At 40.1% G+C, this 22,915-nt stretch overlaps 1 protein-coding gene across 1 annotated transcript in view; it reads right to left on the bottom strand.

Moving 5' to 3' along the window:
• The window catches only part of AGMO (alkylglycerol monooxygenase), a 192,017-nt gene extending 174,580 nt beyond the window's left edge, over nucleotides 1-17,437 (bottom strand). The window contains exons 1-2 of the mRNA XM_056336837.1: nucleotides 17,257-17,437; nucleotides 10,608-10,738 (exon numbers count right to left, since the gene is read on the bottom strand). Coding sequence (XP_056192812.1) covers nucleotides 10,608-10,738; nucleotides 17,257-17,385 — 260 coding nt within the window. The 5' untranslated portion in view covers nucleotides 17,386-17,437. The remainder of the gene's footprint in view (nucleotides 1-10,607; nucleotides 10,739-17,256) is intronic.
• Nucleotides 17,438-22,915: the final 5,478 nt, after the last annotated feature.

The following is a 22,915-nucleotide window of genomic DNA, read 5'->3' as shown; positions in this document are numbered from 1 at the left end:
TTTTCAATGGCCAGGAAATTTAAAACACCTCTGGCAACATAGAGTATCAGTTCTTATTAGGTACTGTTTTCTTACTTTATTCTTTCACTTTTATTAACATATAATGCCTTTGCAGTACATCCAAAGATACGTGAACTGGTACATTTCCTCCATTTTTTATCAGCTTTCAGTATTTCACCCTTGAGTCCTTCCCCCCCCCCCCCAGGCTGAGGCCAAGGTGTAAAACTTGAGCTAACCCTGCAACACATTTTTTATATATGTAATTTGCTGTTCATTCTTTCCTTCATGCTTGAATCACAACTCTACAGCACATAACACTAGCTGATTACTGTAATTAGTTTAGAGTAATCCATCATATCACTATGCAGTGCTGGAAAAAGAAGAGCTGCTTAGCTAAATATTTTTTAAAAAATTTACAGTGTGATAGATAGGAAAGTCCAGAGCTTGCTTTCAATTATAATTCTGAAAGTTCAGCTGGAGTTTTAAAGGTTTATATTGCCCTTTTTTTCCTCCCTCTAGTTCCATTTTCACTTCTTGCAAATACTGAAGAGAACTTAAAAAACCTTTCTCGTCATTTAAATGTTAGGTTTTAACCATAAATATGACAGAAGCGGATAGGTAAGACTTTTGTCATCCAGTCCAGTCCTCTGCATAAGGAGTAATAAATCCTAGAACAGATAGACTGTACAGAAAACCTTATTACATACACTGCATAGATTTCTCGGATTTTGAACATTTCTGTTGAAGATTTTCTTATTATGTACGAAGTATGCACTTAGGCAACTGTTTGGACTTTGAGAGAGAGATCTCATCCCCTTGTTTCTAAAGTTCATACATACTTTACTCAAAGGTGATAATATTTGTTTTAATAAACCATTTCCCCCTCCTCCTTCTACTGGGCCAGATTATCAATTCCTCTAATTAAAAAAAATCAAAGGAGGAAATTCTGGGAGATGAAATCTCCACAAGGAAATGAAGATCTACTTATGGTAGATCCCTATGGGATAATGAAGGAGGGAAAAGGTTGAGGAAATTCAATTGGAAGAAAAAGCAGCTGCCCATTTCAAAGCATACAAAGTCCTATTTTGCATCCTCCAACTCACAGATCAGCCTTACAGCCTGAAACCAAAGGTTTAGGAAACCTCTTCCATGGTGCCCAGGACAGTCCCCCAAAGGGAAAAGGGTCAGAGACAGTAGCTGTTAACAGTCTCTCTTTTGAGCATGAAGGAAGATCCGTGTGTTGAAAGAGAAGACCCCAGGGAAACCACCTCAGGCTCTCACCACTATTGCAGTCACCAGTTTGTGTCACACTGGGAACCAACCTGGCACCCCAGAGCTAAAAACACAACTCTACAGCTGGACCTACAAAAGCTCAGCTCTCAAGGGCTATAAACAGACTTGCATCCTTGGAGGTCAGGCACAGAGGGAAACATATTAAGATACCCTGGTCACAAGGTTATATTATCATTAAAAATAGTAAGATACTACTAACACAGTTTCCCTGGGTTAAATAAATTCAGTTTTCCTAGCCTGATTCAAACTGTATGAATGTGAAGTTTCAAAATGTTGAACAAAGGCAGTTTCTTCTCAATAATATGAAATTATTCAGACCATATATGTAACAGCAGGATACATGAATAATTAAATGCTCTGTAAGCCTTTGTTTCAGAGTGGAAAGCACAAGGATTTCCATTTCCAAGGACAGTCACAGAGCGTTCTTTTCCTGATGAAAAACTGGCTCCAGTCACAACTGAAATAAACATTTTGATAACATGATTTCAGTAAAGAGAAGGGGGGAGGAGGCCGAGGAGCCTTGAGAAAAGGTCCATTTGCGAAACAAAGCAAACCTCCTGCAACTGAAATCCCCTTTTATTTCCTGTACAGGTGCCAGGTCTTGAACAGACACCCAATTTATTACCTTGTCAGCTGACTTATTAGAGTTGACACAAATCGAGCTGAAATATGCCTGACATACTGCAGTCAAAGCTTTTTTCACGCTTTAGCACAAAGCCAAACTTTCCACAAGGTGGAGGGAAAGGGAGAGAGAGCTGTGGGAGTTCTATTCCCTGTTTTCTATCATCAAGATGAATATGATCCTCTCCCATTCTTAATATGCAAAACTAGTCATGAAATAACCCAAGGCTAAAAAATAATTCACCAAAATTATACAGCTGGGAAATTATTATCAGGCTCTGGAAAGCCCTTGATTACAGGAAATAGCACCTACATTTTGAGAAAATGTTCCCACCAGACACAAAAGCTGATTCAAAGCCTCTCCTCTTCCTCAGTATGGCTTCCCTCTTTATAGCGTTTTAGCCTAAATAATGCAAATCCCCAGTTTTCCTCAAGGAGAAAAAAAAAACCTACCACAGGCAAAATGAAGTGAAATGGTGGTGACTTCAGTATCCCTACTAGCTGTGTTGTATGCAGTATTGCATAACATTTTGTCTGACAGAGCTGACCTTTCTCCACCAAGCCTATTCCTGTTGCACTTCATTTTTTTTATCCTTTAATTTAAGACACTAATATTAATTTACAGTAGTGGGTGGAATAAAACATAAAACAACAGGTTTTGGAAGGAAAAGAACAAGTCAGTGTTATGCTCTTTTATTATTAAGTCCAAGTCCTGTTTATGTAATTCAGGTCACTTGTTGTTCATCTTTGCTCTAATACATAAATAAGCAATCAATTAATAAACTAGCACAACTTAAATATTTTCATGAGAAGTTCCACTGCCTTTAGTGATATAATACATAGTAGTAACACATTTTGCCTTAAGTTTATGCAAAGTCTTCTGGTAAATTTCATTACATGTGATCTTTAAAAGATTATAAATTCTGGTTCAAAAACTTCAGTAACAGCTGAGCTTCTGGCATTGTAGCTTACTCTTCTTCCTTCATGAGAATGGAAGCTGTATTTCTCTAGACCTATGCATACCTGCCCAGCACACCCAGCAGTAAATTCTGTTCCAGTAACTTCAAGACACAGCATACTGGGAGATTCTAGAACGTCATCTTCTGCGAGCCCACACGACCTTTCAGTATTTGTATAAATAGATGTGTAATACAAATGCTTACTTAGTACCTTTTTCCAATAGAGAATCTGATTTTGACCTCTCCTAATGGATTGTTCCACTGAAGTCTGCAAATTTGCATTACCGTTTAAGTTAGATTAGGAACAAGCCTGTAATATTCTCAAAGGTCACATATAAGCAAGTAATGAGGAAAGAGAAAAGGGTATTCTATTCAACTCAGAGTTGTTCTGAGTTTATCTAGAACAAAGGAACTGGTAACAGATGACTGTACCTATGAAAATATAGTGAAATAACTTCTGTGAGACATTATAGCACATCAAATGATGAAATGAGGAAAAATATTTACATAAGAATTTCTACTGAACAGCTTTGGTCCTACTTCTGAACTTTTAAAATTATAATTTGTTTTTTTGTCTGTGATATACACAGTGGTCAAAGTCTATTCTTTTGAGATCTGTAACACTGATTTACAGGATCAGAGACATTTTCTGCCAGTCCCCATATCTTCTAGGTGTTGACCCAGGAAACTAGGTTGGCCAGCTCTAAAAACGCTACCCCTGTGCTCCATCTAGTGGAATCCTGATTTAAGCTTAATGCATCTTTTAGCAGAGAAGTGCTTCAGTCAGAAGGGTACTCTAACGAACTTCTGTGTAGAGTTTTTTCAAAATGCATGCAAACTGACACAATTTATCTTAAAGAAAAACATAGAAACATGGAATAAAGATCTACACAATGTTTAGTAGGTTTGAGAACTGGTATATTTTTTAAGCTACAGAAACTACTGAATTTAATTAATGACATATTTCCAATAAGGATAAACTCTGTTCACAGTCAGAAGAGCACAAGTATATTTGAGAACACACACTGACAGCTTGTCTTTTTTTCTGAAGACACGGCAGGTGCAAAGCTGGGCTGTGAGATGCACAAACAGGCAATCACCAAGCCATTTACTGGCCTCACTGTACCAAAAAAGGCAATGATGCAATACTAAGGATGTAGACAAATATACATTCTGCAAACAGCTGTGTCTGTGTAAGAGGTTACAGCCTAAAAGAGTAATTGGCTCCCTGACAAGCTTATGTGAAATACAGCAATCTCGAAAACATTACGATAGGTAGGGACCAGTTGTTTCAGTCAATTAGTCCAAGAACATCTCAACTCTCCCAAGTCTCTCTCCCAAATCCTTTATTATATTAAACAAAAATGTTTAGTATATATGTCATTTAATTTAGAAACTCATTTTAAACTCTGGATCAGAGCTTTCCTTACTCATCACCAAAAAGCACTCCATGCGTGTTAGGCTGTCTAGTGCTGGTCATTGGTACTCCTGGGCTCTGCTAGCAGTGCTGCCCACAGGGGTGCTCTCCAGTCTACTTCAAACAAAATGAGCCAGGTTAATAAAATTCTACGGTTTAAACCGCTGAAGGTAATGCTGCAGATATGCCTGGGAAGGACTCACCACTGACAGAAGCAGAGAAGTTAACAGCAAAGATGGAGCACCTGACAGCAGGTGAGAAGTACTAGTATCTTTACTAGGCACAGCTGGATTTGGACTTGCCTGAGGACACAGCATAATTGAAGCCAAATTTATAAAACTGCATTAAAACTGATGCAGTGAGAAGACTGTAACTCTCATGTGGATTAATTATCCTAACTTTTACTGATTTAGTTCCACTTACTTATCAATGACAAACCAGATTTTAAAAAAAAACCTAATTAGACCAAAGAAAGACTGTTCACATGGACAGTCACTGCCATGAACGGAATTGATTTAGAAAACCCGCTTCCAGAATCAGGTTTGCCTGCTGAAAACCCTACCAGCTCCTGCTGCACAGCACCACCCTCTTATTGAAATTGTTTACCCTACTCTGACTGTTTTACCTACAGAAGACTAGTGAGTTATTTCAAAACCTGTTCTCACAGAGCTGTGAGGGCTGCGACCTTTGGCAAAATGTGGGAACAATTAGCGGTGCGTATGGGACAGTGCAGCCAGGAGGGTGCTTTTGGAGAGAGGGAGGAACGGCAAGGTGAGTAGGTTCTGTCTCTTCAGGCTTGTTACCTATTAAAATCCTGGTTTTAGTAACATGCCTTGACAGGTAATGTGTTAAATTGGCACAGCTATCTGCTGCAGCCATGGTTGTGACTGCAGGTTCAGTAGAGCCTGAGCCTAGAGCCTGACAGCTCTTGGCTGCCCTATTGCCACTCACTTGCCTGTCTCTCTGCCTTAAGCAAATACCTTTTTGCTCCCACAGAGAACTGAAATAACTCCAAATAGGATCAGATGAGCACCTGACCCAACGCAAGAGAAAGGGAGGACAACATAAATGAGTACAGAAGGGCAGAAGTGCAGTAGCCAGCAGTTAGGTTGGTTTAGGGGCATGGTATGGCACAGCAGCTTTACTTGCCATTTAAGCAGGTTCAGTGATTCCCCTTCCAGTTTGGCCCCATCTGCTCATCACTGCCCTAAGTGTGGTGGTTACCAGCCCTCAGACCTGCCAGTTTAATTGCATGCATAGCCGCTCCCTGACCTGGCTCTGTCAAAATGAATACAGCTGAGTTTAAACACCTCTTTTATAGTTCTTGGGGAGCTTTTGTTTCTGCTTTTAGCTGGATCACTTTGTCAGGACCAGGTTAGGGAGCAATTAAATGTGCAGTTATGTTGGCAGATCTGAGAGGGCAGCTGGATCAGAAGCAATACATCTGACCATGCTCTAAATAAACATCTGTCCAAAGCCTTAGTCACACAGATGTGGAGAAAAAATGTACCTAATAAGCCTTGAAGTGAAAATATAACTTCTGGGAAACTGCATGTACCAGATTTTCTTCTAAGACATGCCACCACTAATTTATGAGATTATAATTTTCTGTAGTCATACATGGCGTGTCTAGTAGATACTTCAGGAAACCAGGACATACTTTAAATGGCTACATCCATGCAGGCAAGTATTTGTGTTCTGTCAAGACACTGCCAGCTCCACAAGGTTGTCAACTGCTTGCACCAACTTCAACCAAGAATATTTTAATCAGCTCTGCATTCTAATCAGTGCTGCTATTAAGAATGGAGAACCTCCGGTTTCAGATTGCAATTCAACGTATGTTTTAAAGCAGGTACTTCAGTAATGCTACAAAAGAATTGGGTATTTCTTGTCCTGCACCCCTGACTGCTTTTTTCCAAGCCAATCTCTTGTACTAGCCCAAAAATTTGCACAACCATGAAGACTGATAAAGGTTAATATGATGGGGTGGGGGGGTGTGTGTGTGCTGGACCTGCTTCCTGGGCCACTTCATCATAGGGCAACACAAATGCTGATGCTGGCAAAAGGGGAGAGAAGGTGTAGAGGCAGGAATGAGCAACCAGAAGTACAAGTCAGTCAGAGGTGCTTCATTTGGCAGCAGTGGTCTACGATGTATATGGAACTGCCTCTTCAATCTAACTTCTGGGTAAAATCTAGATGACGTACAAAAATATTAATACACTGCTCTACAGCAGAAACAGGATTTGTACTCCTTTGATTCAATCATTGCTGATGTGCAGATACCTTAAGATGCGTAATAGTGTGAACTAAACAAAAAGCATTTTCTCATTCTTTTCTGATGTTCAACAACACTTCAGAGAACTCCAATCTCCTGTTTCAGAACCCAAAGTAAATAATGTATTAATATGGTAATGTTCTCTTTAGAAATGGAGAAGTTGCAGACTCGACTGAAAAAACTGTTAGACAATATATATATACACACTCACACACTGTATGACTGTGTTGCAGAGTTGAACACTAAAAACTGGCAACTGAGCATAACCATAAAGAACAGAGACTTTCCCAACTAGTTTGAAAACGTACCTACCTCGGATCCCCCAAACACATTTTGGGTTGATTTATGTTCTGCTGCTTTAAAAGAAGAAATGGGTCAATATGAAATAATGCACATACTTGCATAGTGGATATTTATACCCAAAATAAACTTTCTCTTGGGAGTGTATTTTTAAAGCAGCATTTCAAATCTCCTGGCAATAGTTAGTTAGAAAAGTTATTTATTTATTTAGAATAAAAGTTCTCAGAAATTTTTCAACCACCAACATTTAGGATGATGGGAGTAAGCTTAGTAATTCCAGTTTCTCCCTTTCCCACAAATTACTTTTCATTGCATGTAACATTGAGTATTCACACATGCAGAGGAATGCATAGTATGCATTAAGGCAGAGAGAATTATATTTAAGAAATACATGAGCTATTTTACAAGAAATGCTGTGTATGCACAAAGCAATTCAACTTGCTACATGCTGTTGAGTCTAATAAGCCTAAAAACAAAACACATTGCCTTGCCCGATTAGACTTTGCCTCTTGCGCCTACATTTTTAGTATTTGACATACAAATATCAACAATTTATGGATTTGCATTTTCTCCAACAATGAAGTAAGAAACACTGAATAAATACTGTTTTCCCTCAAGATATGCAGTACTTCTGTTATACAGACTGTGAAATGGAAAAACATACTTAGAGGTTGAATATGGTCTGTGACTCCTAATTTTTTCATTAACGTAAAGACCTCTTTGCAACGATGCATCTGAAGCTTCATTCTAACTAATATACCGAAGCCCACCATTTTAGATTCAACCACAGATTTTTTTTAAGGAAGTGGCAAACCATTGCTGCTAGTTGAGAAAATGAAAATTAGTCCCTGGGAGAGGATACAATCAATGGTGTGTTAATCTAACCTTCAGCTGTTAATGATTTGCACTACTATTTCCCCTGATGCTGCGGGTTCTGCTGAAATATTGTTTTAGCAGTTTCTGTCAACTTTCCCTACCTTTTTTCTGCCTGAAAGGGAAAGACTGAAGTGAAAGTCTTAGCAACAGATTTTGCATTTGATTTTTGTTTCCTTTTTCCCTTTCTTTTCTGACCCAGTTCTTTCACACTATGGATGCAGAAGACAGAAATGTAAACTGTTCTAGGTTTTTGTTTCAAGCCTTTTTAGCCAGTCTATTATTCACAACTCCTCTTACAAAATAGTTGTTACACTGAGCAATCACCATTAGAATTGTGATAGTAACGTGATTAAATAATTTAGGAAGTCTGTATTTTGCCTACTTTTTTCACATTCAGTCAGAAAGTTAAAAGCTTTACAGAACTCTTTTTTTAAAAGAGCTGCTGAAGAATGTCTTCTGTTTCCAGCCACAAGAGCTGCACAAGCAACCTGGAAGATACTTCTTGTGCTGGTGTAGCAATGGATAAGTGTACTGATCCTGCAGATTTGCCTGATTTTGCAAACTTTGTGTCCTTAGGGATCATTTGGCCTACTCAGTTGAAACAACCTTGCAAAATAATTCTTATCCAAAAGAAAACTGCATAGCCCGCAAGCCAAATTCTGCAGTGAAGTACTGAGTGCCAAAATAATAAAAGTACTCAGCACCTTGCAAAGCTGCGTTCCACACACACACCACTAGTTTTCTCAGCAAGCATTTCTTCCAGGAGTAAGTGCATTTGAAGCATTTTAGTATTCTTAAAATAAAGCCAAAAAGCGTCGCAAAACCATTCAAAGTTACTTTACATATATCTCAGTCCCTTTGTTTAACTTAACCAGTCCTGAATATTTCAGATGAAAAAAAAATATTTAGCATGGTAAACTAGTCAAATGTGTGACTGTCTAGAAAATCTGGGTTAAGTTGAAGAAGCAGTATTTGAACTATTTCAATACTAGGTGCATGCAAACTAGACTAAGCCTTTATCAGGGTTGTGTGTTGGAGCACATAAGTCTAATGTATTGATATATATTATTACAGCTTAAAATATAACAAGAAAACAGATGTTTCTCCTTCAAGATTATGCTCAAAAGTCATATTAAAAGCAACAAAATGGTTTCAACATAGGTTGTATACTAGCTGCAAAAATAGCTTCATGAAATTCTCAGCTATTATGTTTGAATATTTCTCATGCTAAAAGCTTATGCCTCTTATTTGCAGATATATGAAGAGTTTGGGACAGTGTCTCTAAGTGACATTATTTATCTACCATACCCCTTAAAAGGCTTTGCCCATGATACTTCCTGCTAACATAATCCACCACAAGCTGTCTTTGTACCTAATTTAAAGGCACAGACACAGACGCTTTCAAAACTTTCCTTGATTTTAAAATTAAAAAAAAAAAAAAAAAAATCAAGTAAATGTCAAACATTCAATAGATTATAAAGTGACTGATTTACACATTTTAGAAAATGGGTGCTACTCACCAGAAGGGATAATTTTTGTGTTACTGTGCTCTTTTAATGTGTTTTATCAATACCTGGATTCAAAGAAGATTTCTAGTGAAATTTACAGTGACAAAAACCAGGGATCTCTAAATAACAAAGACAACACTTCATGGATTCAAACTATTTCAGGACAACCAAATGTACAATCTATGTATTTCTATGGCCAAGCATAAGAACATATTCCCTATGAATGAGGAATGTAAGCCACAGAATCCAAAAAATATTTGGGGATGAAGGATTGCTCAAAGGACCTGGAATATATAAAGGGAGGAACAAGAAGCAGAAATAGAGAACAAATTACTTCATTATTTGGCACTGATATAGTAGTTTCTGCAGTATGGAGTGTACTTGAGACATCAGCACCAAGAAGTCTGAAAAACTGCAGAGGATTCAGAAAAAGGACTGTGGGAATAACTGAAAGACTTGAACATATACCATATAGTCAAATTCAAATAACAAACTTTTGTTCATGTAATGAACAGATTATATGCAATTTGATGGTAACCTGTAAATTCATACATTGGGAATAGAAATGTAATCCCATTCTAACAGAAAAGACGTAATAAAATCTATCATCTGGAAACTCGTATCATGCAAAGGCAGATCTCAAACATGATATTCCTTAAAAATAATTTGACGTCCTGAAAAACACTTAGAGAAACTATATAAAGAATTTTCTGGATTCCCCGTTACTGGATATTTAGTAATCTACACTGGATATTGCTTTAAAACACAACTCTGTTCACTGTGAACTAATTCAGCTAAATCTTATGACCTTTACATTGGAAAGTAGATCAGATGACCATGTTTGCAACAATTCTCTGAGGCACTGAAATCCACTGAAGTCAAACACAGGATTATGACAGAGTTCAAAGAACTTTTGATCACATGCATATTCACAATTCTATCAATCTGGTTATATGCACACTTTTTTTTTTTAAGGCTAGTGAAAATAATGGATCTGGTTTTTTGGTTTTGTTTAGTTTTCTTCTTTCTGAAGTTTAATGAAAGAAAACTCAGATTTCAACATATAGTCTAACATAAGATATGGTCAAGTCATCTGAAGACCCAGAATCAGCAAAAGGTAACAGCCAAGATCAAATATAAATTAATATACCTGGAGCTGGAAAACATCCTGCAAGTATCATATTTAGCCTTACAGATTAGAAAGATATTTACACTCTTACTTCATTTTAGTGAAGTAAGATCTAGATGCCTTTTTTTAATCTTTTTAGGATAGCAGTAACAACTTCAATATATGTCTCTCTTCTTCCTTCTTACTGATTAAAAAAAGAGTCTTAAGCTAATATAACACACATACTTACTCTGGCAGTCGAGACAGGATACCTAAAGAAAGAGAACTTATGCCGTCATTGATCCGACCTGGCAGTTTACGCTTCTGAACCCAGCTGACAGCAAACTCCAGCCCAATAAAAGTAATGAAGAACGGAATACTCTGAAAAACAATTTGAAGAAAAGAAGTCACAACACAAATAGAATTAGCTCAACCTTTCCTAACAGCAGTTTATTCAGCCAGATACTTCTTGGTTTGGCTGGCACCTCAGTAGCTGCTACTATGATAAAGCTCCGCATGGACCTTACAAATCAGAACCACCAAGGTCACCATTTAATCCATAACACCAGCATAAACCCAGTGCACTAAGCTCTTGCCGTATTATCTTCTTTTGTCTCTTCAGCACATACATTGTTAAAGGGCATCAAAACTAAACACAAAGTCTTTCCAAACTCATATTCTCATATTCAAGTAAACCAGTGAGAGCAGCAACATTTGTAGACTCCTCTAACCACAAGGTAAAACAGAATCTGCTCTCAATTTGATACGCAAGTGGTTTTTGAATGTGTTCAGCCACTGAATTTGGCATCCAATAATATTATCTGAAAGGCAAAACTAGTTTCTTTTATGTTGCCGTGCTTTTTGCTGAAGATAGCAACAGCTCTTCTGTATGCGTTTTCGTCAGAGAACCCAGTAACTACGCAGTCCATTTTGATCTGGGCCATACAATATATTCTCTGCCCAGACTGATCAGGAATCACACAGTGCTCTCTTTTTTATTTTGGGTTGTACTAACTGGAAAATAATTTTCTGCCTTTCTGAAGAGAAATACAATGATGAACGACACTGAAACATCTCACAACACTGCTTTAGTCTAGGTTTCAGTTCACATTGTCTTGTGTCCCAAATCAACTGGCAAGTTGAAAATGCACAACAGCGGAACCCAGTACAGGAAGGTACGGCTGTGCCTAGTTGTAGCTGGTAACATTATAGGCACAACACCATTTTTCATCAGCGGACAAAGATTGTTATAGCTGCCCTCAAATTTTCATCGGCATAGGCAAGAAAAAAGATTCAATAACAGTAACTGGTAGAGCATATACTCTTTCTTTACTGACACTGGAGTTAATGGAAGGAATGACAAGGCGGCAGCAGCATATCAGTCACTGCCACCAAAATCTAGGCAGCCTGTGGCATGGTACACAGGAAGGAGCAGCTTTACTTGCATCAGAACTCTGTGCACATGAATGTTCCTTCAACTGCCTGCCTGCCTCCCTCCCTCTGTAGAAAACTTTTAAGTGACCTTGGAGACATTCAGACAACACTTCAGTAGTATTAAGGCATAAAATTCCCACCATGCTTTGCAGGCAAGACCAGTGAGACTTTCTGCACCATAGTAATCTTCAGCTGCCCCCTCCAAATAACCTGCAAACACAGATTCACAGACTGAAACCCTCCGGACTGCACTGCTGTAGAAGGGAGGCTGCTCACACCTATACAACATTTTGATGGAAGGAGCATGTTGTCTCTGCAAATGCCATTGCGTTTTGGAGGGTGCTCATTTTTGTGGCCAAGCGAGATATGATCTGGGAATTCCTACCAGGCTGGGACACTAAAGAGACAAAGATGGATACAGACCAGATTGCCCAGTCGAAGAAGAACTACGTGATTCAAACCATGCAAGCAGAAAGAGATTTATAGCATCTAGGCAATGTTAAAATTCATAAACTTCAGCAGCTCAGGGTTAGGTTACAATAACAGATGAACAGAGATTAGTATCAACATGGCACTTTTTAATTTAGATGCCTAGCTTGCTCTCAAAGCCTGGTTGGGATATGCACTAACTGATATCACAAAAAAAATTGAAACCAAGGAAGATCTACAGATAAAGCCTAAACAGCACCCAAGAAAACCAACATGGTAAGTCTTTGGATATTTTAAATCAATAATAAATAAATACAAACCAAACCGTACAACCTTCTATTTGAAATCATTTTAAAGCATTCCAGGAAAATATAAATACTCCTTGTTTTGCTCTAAATACAATAAATAATAAAACAAGAGTTTTAATGTAGTTTTCTTAATTGATATAGTTAAAGAACTGATTGTTAACTTATCAAACAAAGGTTGATGACCACAGCTGTACATTCCAGCAGTTATTATAAAGAACAACTAAGGCAAGAAACACTTGACCACAATATTAGGAGCCAGGTCTAGCACAGACTACAGACAGTTTGAAGTTACGGAACAGCAGAAGCTGCACTGTAAATTGAATGGGCTCAGGACAGAAAAAAGTGGGCCGCTTTATTCAAGAAACGAAAATAGTGAATAGGAAATACACAATGCCTGTATTCTTATGTGGCAATTCACTTTACCTAGCAACCTCCCAAACAGTTAACATACTTGACTTTGTACTAATACACACTAATATAACTTCTTTCCCATTGACTTCATTAAATATTTTCTTCCCTCTGTGAAGCTGTGAGACTGCCAAGCATTTGACAGCATTTTTAGACTCAAAAATAGGGAGTGCCATAGCAAGGAGGACAGAGAAACATTCAGCCTTAACCTCCTGCCCATCAAGCAGCTTGCATAAGGAAAGATTTATGGCATACCTCTTCGTATCTAAGACATTACTACCTTTCTCCCACACACCCACATTAAGCTTTGCCCAAAGCAGATCAGAGGGATCAACTATGTCAAGACTAGCATGTTATTATTTATGTGACCATAACACCTAACAGCTATTGTCAAGGAGCAGGATCCTACCGTGTTAGATGCCATACAAACAGAAGGAAAAGGTACTCCCTGTCCCAAACAGCCTACAGTTTAAGGATGAGATGTAAACAGTATAAGGATAATGCAAATAATTCAGAAAAAAAGGAGACAGTAAGACAGACAAGAGTCTCACTGGCTGAACCATTAATTTCGTTTTTTCGCCTTTTTTTGTTTAAGTGAAAATAACAATGAAGACATATAAGGAACTTGTTGAGGATAGGTAGCTCTGCAAGGATTTCAAGGATTGCCCCTACAAACAAAATGGCACAAAGTTAAGAAATAGCCACTGTTGGCATCGCAAGTCAGACACAGAAGATGGATCCTTTCGATACCTTCTGGTCTATAAATGTTTTATTGTCTCTGTTTCCAGTTTCTTTCTCTTCACCCATTACCAGAAATACTTACTGGACATTTGCATTAGCTTGTGGTTTACTTGAATAACTGATCCATAACTTGAAGTCTTACTCTGAGCACTGAGTAAGAGGGGTTCCCTTACAAGTATCCAACTCTTACAGAATGCAAAGGACCCTTTAAAATCAGTTTCTGCCTTACACCCAGTTTCAAAAAATAATATCCTAAGTTGAAACTCAGCATAAATTAATGGGTTTAGTGCAAGTCTTGAAACAGTTTCTATTTTCTTAAAGTCCCAAGTCCTTATAACGTAAGACACTCAACTTTCATGTAAAACTAAATACATAGGTTCTGTGCCTCATTATTTAGAAGTAAAGCCTAAAATATGAATTGAGCGTAAATGTGAACATAATCTTTAGGATCTCAAAAGCATAGAGTAAGTAGAAAAGAAAAACAGTGGTTATTAAGTTGAAAGCTTTCATTTTGGTGCTCTCAGCAGAAGAAACAGTGCACGCTTTTCCCGAGTCTGACTCATGAAAGTTTTTACTGAGCACAAGTGATAATTTCAGAAGATAACAAGGAGCAATGTAAAGTTGTTGTTCATGAAAATTATATTCAGCAAGCAAAAAGCAGCACCCGATCTTCCCATTAGTAGATTATGAAAGAATCAAAAAAGCAGAGCATGCAGAGCATAACCTTGTATCTGTAGCAAAGAGGATGCTCGTGAAGGGACAGGGAAAGCATCAGTGTATGATATAAGAGTCAGGATGTTCTGCCCTTGAGAAAGAAAACTGACATACGCCTTCTCTTCTCTAGGGAGGGATTCAAGGGTTTCAAATTCTACATGACCGAAGCTCACATAAAAATAAATTCTATGATTAGGGTCCAGGATTTGTACCCCTTTTCCCAGAATTTTGGAGATTAGTTGGAGGGGTGACTTCTTCCTGGGAATTTCTAAAGAGTTTTTCTACTAGTCACTGGTAGCTGATCAGCTTGTATTTTAAACAGGACTTGGGGCCTTCACGTACAGTCTGCCAACATACAGAGCGCAATGCAGGGACCAGGAGCTGTCCTGCCTCTGAAAACTGAAGTAATATAACCACAGCCAGGAAGTACACCACACAAGTTAAGCTAACCAACTTACTTTTTTCTCAACATCAGAGCTGTTTCACCCACTGCTGTCATTTGCTGCCCAGACGTAACAGCACAGCTGATTAGCTCAAAGGAATTACTCCTATGAAGTGCATATATTTTGTAAATCACCGAAGTGGTCAACTTTGCAGATCACAAAAAAATATGAAAATCTGAGTGAATTAGGAAGTTCTGCCACCTACCTTACATTGGAAGGTGCATAACCCCACAGCTGTAGCCATGTGATCTAAGGTACTAGAAATACCCTCAACCATCTGACAGGCATGATACATCACAGAGCCAAGATCTACATCCCACTTCTATCAGGTGTCTCAGAAAAAAAACCCAAAACTGTTTAGGAGACACTGATGTAACCAGCAGTTTGTTTCACGCACGCATCATCATTACCATCTTTTACAGTAAATTATTTGAGCTGAGGCTTTCATTTACTACCAGCTCTAAACTAGAAATTTTCTTTTGTTCTATGTTGGGCAGAGCTCAAGCATCCACTTCTGTATTTGTACCAACTCAAGGGATTACCACTCCAAGCCCCTCTGAATGGCTCATCAGGTCACTATTAAATCTAGCCCTGCTGAAACCAATGCATCTGCTCCTCTTGCAATTCTTCCCTAAGCAGTCCAAGAGAAGCTGCTGATCTAGTAGGTCAAATAAGCAAAAGCTGCTGAAGAGGAACTGTAGGTAGTTACCTTCTGCCTACAAACACATGGCCAGAAGAAGAGGCGTGAACACTGCCTAAGCTCAGACCAAAGCCATACACTTAAGACAGTTATACCGCTAAAAGACTTACACACTGATCTAACCAAGCATCAAAAGATCTGTTTGGGCAACAAACGCACTAGAGGGGGATTCTAGTACACCTAACCCAAGATAGCAATTATATAGGAAAGTATAACCGTAACGGGAAACCTTTTATTTAAGTGTAGTTTTTTGCGAGGTATATATTCCTTTACAAACTTATCACAACAGTGTTCTACAACAGCAGATGCCTGCAGGCACTTTTTTAATCAAAGAAGTATTAAGAATCCTTCCACAAACTTTTACAGATGTGTGCCCAGTAAAAGAAATTCCAGGTTTGGCCAAGGTCTGAGCTAAATATTGCACAGGTCCGCCTGGAGAAGAAAGTCCAGGGATGTTAAGGAATGCTGCTGGCAAGAAAGTGAATGATACTCCATTGAAAATGTGGGAACAGTAAAGGGATTGAGATGGACAAAGAGCAAGCTGGAGGGAGAGATCAGCTGACTGGGAAACACTGTCAAGCTTTAGACAGTCTTCCTCGAACGTGATGCTATAGCTCAGTTGCAAAATGCCTGAGGAAAGCTTTCCATCGATCAGACAGTGCATGCACAGTCTGCGTTCACAGCAGCTGTCTGCTTACCTTATCCAAAGGGCAACGTTTGCTGATAACAGCCATCAGCAAGGGAGCTGCCGCATACTACAGTTCCCAGAAAGCTGCTGACGATGCTGCAGTGCTCTGCGCAACCCAGGACACCCCCATTGCAGCCCAACAGCAGCTGCTGCGCAGCGGTCCAAGGGTCACCTGGCAGAGGAAGCAGTCAGAGCTACCAGGACCCGCCTGAAAACTGCAGATCCTCAAGCGATGCTGGACTGAATCCACTTTGACAAGGGCAAAATAGTGTTTATCTGCTGTCTGTATGAAAAGCTCACATTGGTCCAGGTTCAGCAGGAGCTGGGTGCCAAGGTCAGTGCCATAGGTAGGACAGAAGGGTGCAAAGGTGCCTTCAGGGAAGCGGAGAAGCAGGCAGGGCCGGAGGGAGGGATACGCTGCTGCCTGCTGACAAGGGAGCCGTCACCCCTGACCTCTGTACTCCTGCTGCGGAGCTTTAGGAGATTGCATGGCCCCAACACAAATATTTGTTCTCATTTTTCTTAAACAACCTTTAATTTTTATTTTAGATAGATCTTTTTATTTTTCTTTCTTTAACCAAGCGTGTAGCACTTGCCTTAATAGCACAAAGAGACCTGACTTTCTGCTGACTTTGAGAACTATAATAGCCAAATACAGTATCACATTTTCTGGTTTGCTCAGTTCAGTTTGCTGTCCCTGCATCCTGCAGCACCGACAACCTGAAAAACGTTAGCACCAACCCTCAGATGTGTGGAGTGCTTCTCTGAACATGTCCGCTCCTGGTATCAGGAGGAAGCACCTGAGCCTTCATTTAAAATACATCAGAGCGCACGGTTAGGCAGGCAGCTTGCAGAGAGAAAGCCCAGGAATGCAAGCAGTCAGTGCAAGACAAGGTATTTGATCTTAATGTAGGTGCCCTTTCGCGGACATCGTATCCCCCCAGGCCGCCGGTGGCTTTTAGAAAAATGGCACGCGGGAGCTGCGCGCGGGGCTGGTGGGGGGAGGGCGGAGGAGCTGGGGAGGGGGCTCTCACCTTCTCCACGTAGTCGGGCACCTCCTCCACCGTGCGGAAGGCGCTCTCGCCCGGCGACAGCACGTAGAAGAGAGCGCGGAGCTGCTGCCCGGGCGAGGTGGCCGGCGGGCCGCCCCCCTGGCTGCCCATGGCCCGGCCGCGCCGCCGCCGCCGCAGGTGTCCTGACAGCGGGCGGGGGAGGGAGCGCCCGGCCACACCGCTCCGCTCCGCCCGTGCGCACCGCTCCGCTCCGCCCGGCCGCGCCGGCCCCAGGCGCGGCGCAGCCCGGCCGGCCGTGCTTCCTTACCCCATGGCGCTGGGGGGGCTTGAAAGCTGGGTGCTTTGGGGAGAGCCTGGAATTTCTGGCTTCTCTATGGATCGTGCTGCTCTGGAGGTGTTTGGGGGTCTTTGTACATGACATCACACGCAGGCCACTTCTGGAGTCAAGAGAAAGCGCTCACACACCTGCCCACTGCGTGTCCCCGATTCCTTCTCACCCACAAAAACCTCCGAGCAGCAGAGCTCAGGCTAGCCTTTTTCATTTTTAGATGGGTTTCCACACACACAACATTTTGGTCAAGTTTTGACTTCAGCATAAAAAGCAGAATTTTATAAAATTAAAACGTTAAGGGTTTTGTGAGCCAAGCCAAGGTGTGCTTGTGTTGGCCTTATAGTTCAGCTGTATGGGTCAGACTAGCACTCTTCCCATTAAGAGTTTTTATTTTGTAAACTTCCAGAAGGGCTTAGCACAGCTCCAGTCAACATGACTAGAAGCTATCTATTACATTTTCATTTACAAAGGAATGTAAACTAAGAAAATACAAAGAAACAGTGCAAATATATTATGCTAGGTCCTTGTAGAAAACAGCTTTTAGAAATGGGAATAAAGACAAGCTTTGCACATTCAGGCCTCCAATGTGAAGCTCAGGAGCATGCATTTCCCTATCAAATGTTTGACAATCATACTCTCTATGTTCGGCGTTACTATAAATAATAAGCTTTGTGATAAAATAGATTAGCCAGAAATAAAATAACAGAATGTCCCACAGCCCCTTCATCTCAAATGTTCAGGCCCACTTATGGTCTTTGCAGAAGAAATGGGTGGTAAAATCCTGCTGTAAAGTATTTTACCACAATTTAAATCCTGTCAGTCAATAAATCAAGAAAAACTTTCTACTGTGAATCAACCCTGACTTTTAGAAGGGAACTATGACAGGTAATTTCATAGCTGAAAGTTTCTGTTTAGAAAAAGAAACATGTACAAATCAGCATTAAAATAACTGAAATAGGGCACATTTGTGATGTTTTTATTAAATATGTTGCCTTTTAAACAACAGCGGGGCAGCAGGTTTAAACAATATTCTGCAGTTTGAATAATTTAACAAAGTTGTAGTGGATGAATGTCAGAAAATTACTGGAAGGACCAATAAAATATTTTACTTTAATCTGAACAAAGAACAAATATTTTAAAATGGTGAAAGATTTGAGTAGTCTTATTATTATAGTTTATACTAGTACTATGATACAAGTAAAAACTAATAAACCTATTAAAATGCTTTAAAATTATACCCTAGTGTTGTCAATTTTAGTGTTTATTCATGGTAGTCACAGGTTCTTACAGACATTTATTAATTTCTAAAATCTGAATTCATGTAAATTCCAAATTTTCTCTAAATCACACAAATCAACACTGTTCTGACCAGATCCTTCACTGCAGGCAATGACACATGGTAGAAAACGTTTGCTTTTTCACGTATGTTAGCCTAAGTATTTCTGTGGCGTTACTCTCACATTCAAGCTCCTTGACCTCACCCTAACCGCAGACACCATCCCAGCAGGCCGCACTGAGCTCTTCGTTGCTCTGCTGCTGGTGTTCGTCTTGCTCCACTATCAGCTCGCAGAGCTTAAATGGCTAACACTTCATCCCACAAAAATAAAGTGTTGTTAGCAGTGAACACTGTCTGGGGACCACTCTGGTGTGAGAACCATTAGTGGGGCAAGGGAGCCCATGACCACACCAGGTGAGATACATTTCAGGTGCCATGGAACCAATACCTCCTATCACACCACTCTGGGAAAGAAGAGAATCCATCTGTTTTCTGGGACTCTATACTTTCTTTAAAATTATTATTTTGGACACCCATTTCAGTGGAAATTATCACCCAAGTATCACTATACTGAAACTCTTGTTTGCAAAACTGAAGGAAAGAATTTGGGCTTGATTATGCCTCACAGGGGAAACAGATAGGTTATGTTTTCCAGCTTCTGTGTCCAAGGAAAAATAGATGATAGCACTACAATAGCTACGCCTCTGGTGAGGAAGGGAACAATTTTAAATCCTGTCTGCAAGATCTATCAATTTTGGACAAGCTTCAGTAATCTGACTCTACAAATGTAGCTGCTGTTTTCTATTTAAGCCTTGAAACTTTTCATGTTTACAGTACTTGCTCTTTTCTTTGTTAAGAAAGGAACAGCGAAAAAAAGCATCCAGCAAAGTTGCTTTAGTGGAAGCTCTAACCCTCTAACAGACAACACTCCCTCCGTTCAGTGACCTTGCAGAGTTCTTTTTTCAAGCTTTTATTATTGTAATTATTTTATTTTCTGCAAAGAGTTAAATAAACTATTTTTTTTTCTTTTTTACAACTGAAAAATAGAAAAGTAGGTATTTCCCATCCTATGCCGCCATCAAAAATGCAGAAGGATGTTCTGTCTGGAGACTGGGATTCTGCTGTTGACTAGTAGATCATTCCAGTAACTAAGGCAACAAAACCCTCTGTTTTACTTAGAGGAAACTGGGGAGCTGGCCTAACACGATCCGTAGGTGGATCATACTTTGTTTTCTCTAAAGAACTCCATTCCACCCACTTCATGAACAGAGAACGCCCAGACGCTTCCTGTTTGGGTCTCTCAGAGCACTAAACCAGCACTAAATAATAAAGTCATAAAGGGAATTAGGGCAGGTTGAATTTGGGATGGGCGATATAGTCTGCCTTGGCAATCATTCACAGCAAACTAAATCACATCCAGAACAGAGCTGGGCTTAGTGTGCTCTTCTTACGTAATAGTATCACTGAATACAGAAACACTTTAAATGAGTACATTGTGATGAGCAGATGTCAGATTTCTTTTTGTATCACTGCTGTAGGTATTCAGCACCTATATTCATGCTTGGCAATGCATCAGTGTTATTATAAAACTGGTATTATGAAATATTTTTAATGTTGTCATTGCCCTTTATGAACCCTACATCATACAGTATCTTTAAAAAATTACCAAAGTGTTTATTTGTTCTTTTTATATAAGCTATATGTATTAATACAGAACTCTTATTAATAGCATATTACTGACTCCAGAAACCTGAAGACAGGGATATTCTGCATATTAGTCAATGCCATGCCATGCACTTAGCCACTTACTGCTACTTTTTCATTTCTTTTATGCAGGACTGCTCACCATACAACAGTGCTCATATATGATCCTTCTTCAGTGCAACTTATAAGCAAAATCAATTTATTCAAGGGTTGCCAAGATGTCCAGAGAAAATAATATACCCTCCCTGCAGTCTGTTGGGGAAACTTGCTGATAAGCTTACATACTAGTCTTCAAACTTTATCCTTTATGTTTGTTTATTATTATCTATTCTTGCTTCTATAGAGGGAGTGTGTGTGTGTATTTTGGGGGTTTTTGGTTTGGTTTTAAACACTGGTATGTCTGATACCTTTCTCCTTTCTCTTAAGAATGAAAAAATTAAAGTTTTCTGCAAAAAAATATCTTGTCTTCTCTCTCCCCCCTAGTGTACTGACCACGGGGATCACTAGCACCTTAGACTCTGGTCCCCTACTTAGCTGACTGAGATGGTGACTTCCTGCTGGAAAACGGGTGGGCAGCACCGCTCTCTCCTTCGTTACTGCTAACAGGCTTCCTCCACCATTTACCTTGCCCTTGCAGAGACTGACAGGATTCCTCTGTGAGCTGACAGACCTCAAACTCACATAGCAAGAAATTAAGCCAGAAAAGAAATAGGTTTACATTTTTCTACTGCTCTAGTGAGCCAAGTGGCTCATGAGAGGGTCTAGAAAGTGCAGGAGTTGGCATGAAAGCCCAGGAGAAAGAGGGCAGGACCACACAGCTACAAACCAGAGAGGAGAATGAGGTGGAAACAGGATGACTTTATTTCAACAGCAGCAAGTTATTAGATCAACTGAACAGCTGATGAAGTCACCACCTCCTGTGCATTTGCCAAAAACATGGCTTCAGCAGCTTATCCTGCATAAGCACGTATCTGCATCCAAACAGTTGGCGCTTCCTTTACACCAGCACTTCAGTAACGGCCCTTTTCAAAGTTACACTTTTTTTTTTTTTTGAAGGCCAGTCTCTAGCAGGATGGATTCTTCTATTTGCCTATTCACATGACTATATATGTTATATACTGTGTTTTATGGATGGGTTTTCTCTGGGCATGAAAGCTCCCTGGTACTCCATGTTCTAGCAGCCACACATGGATGCAGTCATATGGCATCTTCTGGAAGGAGATGAAGGTGGTGCTCTCCTTGGGATCTACAAGGGACCATCAGACTGCAAGGAAGCCAAGAGGGGATAGTTCAAGAGGTGTAACAGATGAAAGATGTAGAAAGAGATTAGGAGGCAAAGGCCTGACCAGGAAGAGGACAACAGCATCTCAGAGCTGCAGGAATGAGGTTCTTGTGGAGACCAGAGGAGCTCTGCACAGGTTGCTGCAATCCAGAAAGCCAGCTGAGACATACAAGGTCTGAATCTAACGGCTCACCCTGTTAGGACACAGTGAGCAGCAGGGGAATTGGCATTCATGCTCTGTATTTTTACTAGTCCTCAAACAGCAAAAACTCAGTTCTCTATTTCAGAAACTACTTTGGTTTCTTTTCTGTTCTAATAAAACAATGTTAGAGATAGAAAACCCTTTTGGTTTAGTTGCTATGCTGACCGCAATGAAGATGTGCAGGGAAATTCATCATGAAGCTCTGACTGATTTGGGGGGGCCAATCACAAGCAGAAAGCCCTCTAACATGTTTGCATTTTATCCTTCTCAAACAAAGCTGTAATGGCAAGAAGATCCCAAGAGAGCCTAAGCAGTGGTTTCAGCCCTCCCCCACTTCCAGCTGCTGTGCACTTTTGGCACTTTCCTTGTGCAACCCTGGTGGTCATTAGACACTGTGCTGAGCCATTTTAACATGCTCCATCAGCAGAAAAAAATAGCCCAACAAAAGAAAATGCTAAAACTGGCTTGAGTTGTTCTGGACTGAAGTAGAGATAGACATTCACAACAGAAAAGATGATCAGGACAACATGGTGGTCCAGACTCTACCCTGCTGAGGAAAGCTTGGGAATTTCAGAACATTAAACTTACCTCTGAATCTCATCCCTAAGCTCTGTGGAAAGATTTGTCAATAAACAGGCATGCGGCCTGACTAAATGATTGTTCAGCCTCTGCCTACATGCCTCTTTGGCTGGGCTGTTCAGCTGTCCCATCTACTGGGTGTTCAGCTACCAGTCCACTCAAGAGGTGAACTCTTAATTGGGTCAGTTATTGGCACTCTCTGAAGTTGGCTTCTTGGGCCGCTTATCTCTGCACAAGCTGAAACAGCTCCAAGCAGCTGCTTTTAAGCCATGAGCAGCCCCACACCAGCTGACTTGCTCATGCCAC

This window comes from Falco biarmicus, chromosome 4, assembly GCF_023638135.1.
Source record: "Falco biarmicus isolate bFalBia1 chromosome 4, bFalBia1.pri, whole genome shotgun sequence".
NCBI classification, from domain to species: Eukaryota; Metazoa; Chordata; class Aves; order Falconiformes; family Falconidae; genus Falco; species Falco biarmicus.
This window is presented reverse-complemented; position numbering and strand designations above follow the sequence as displayed.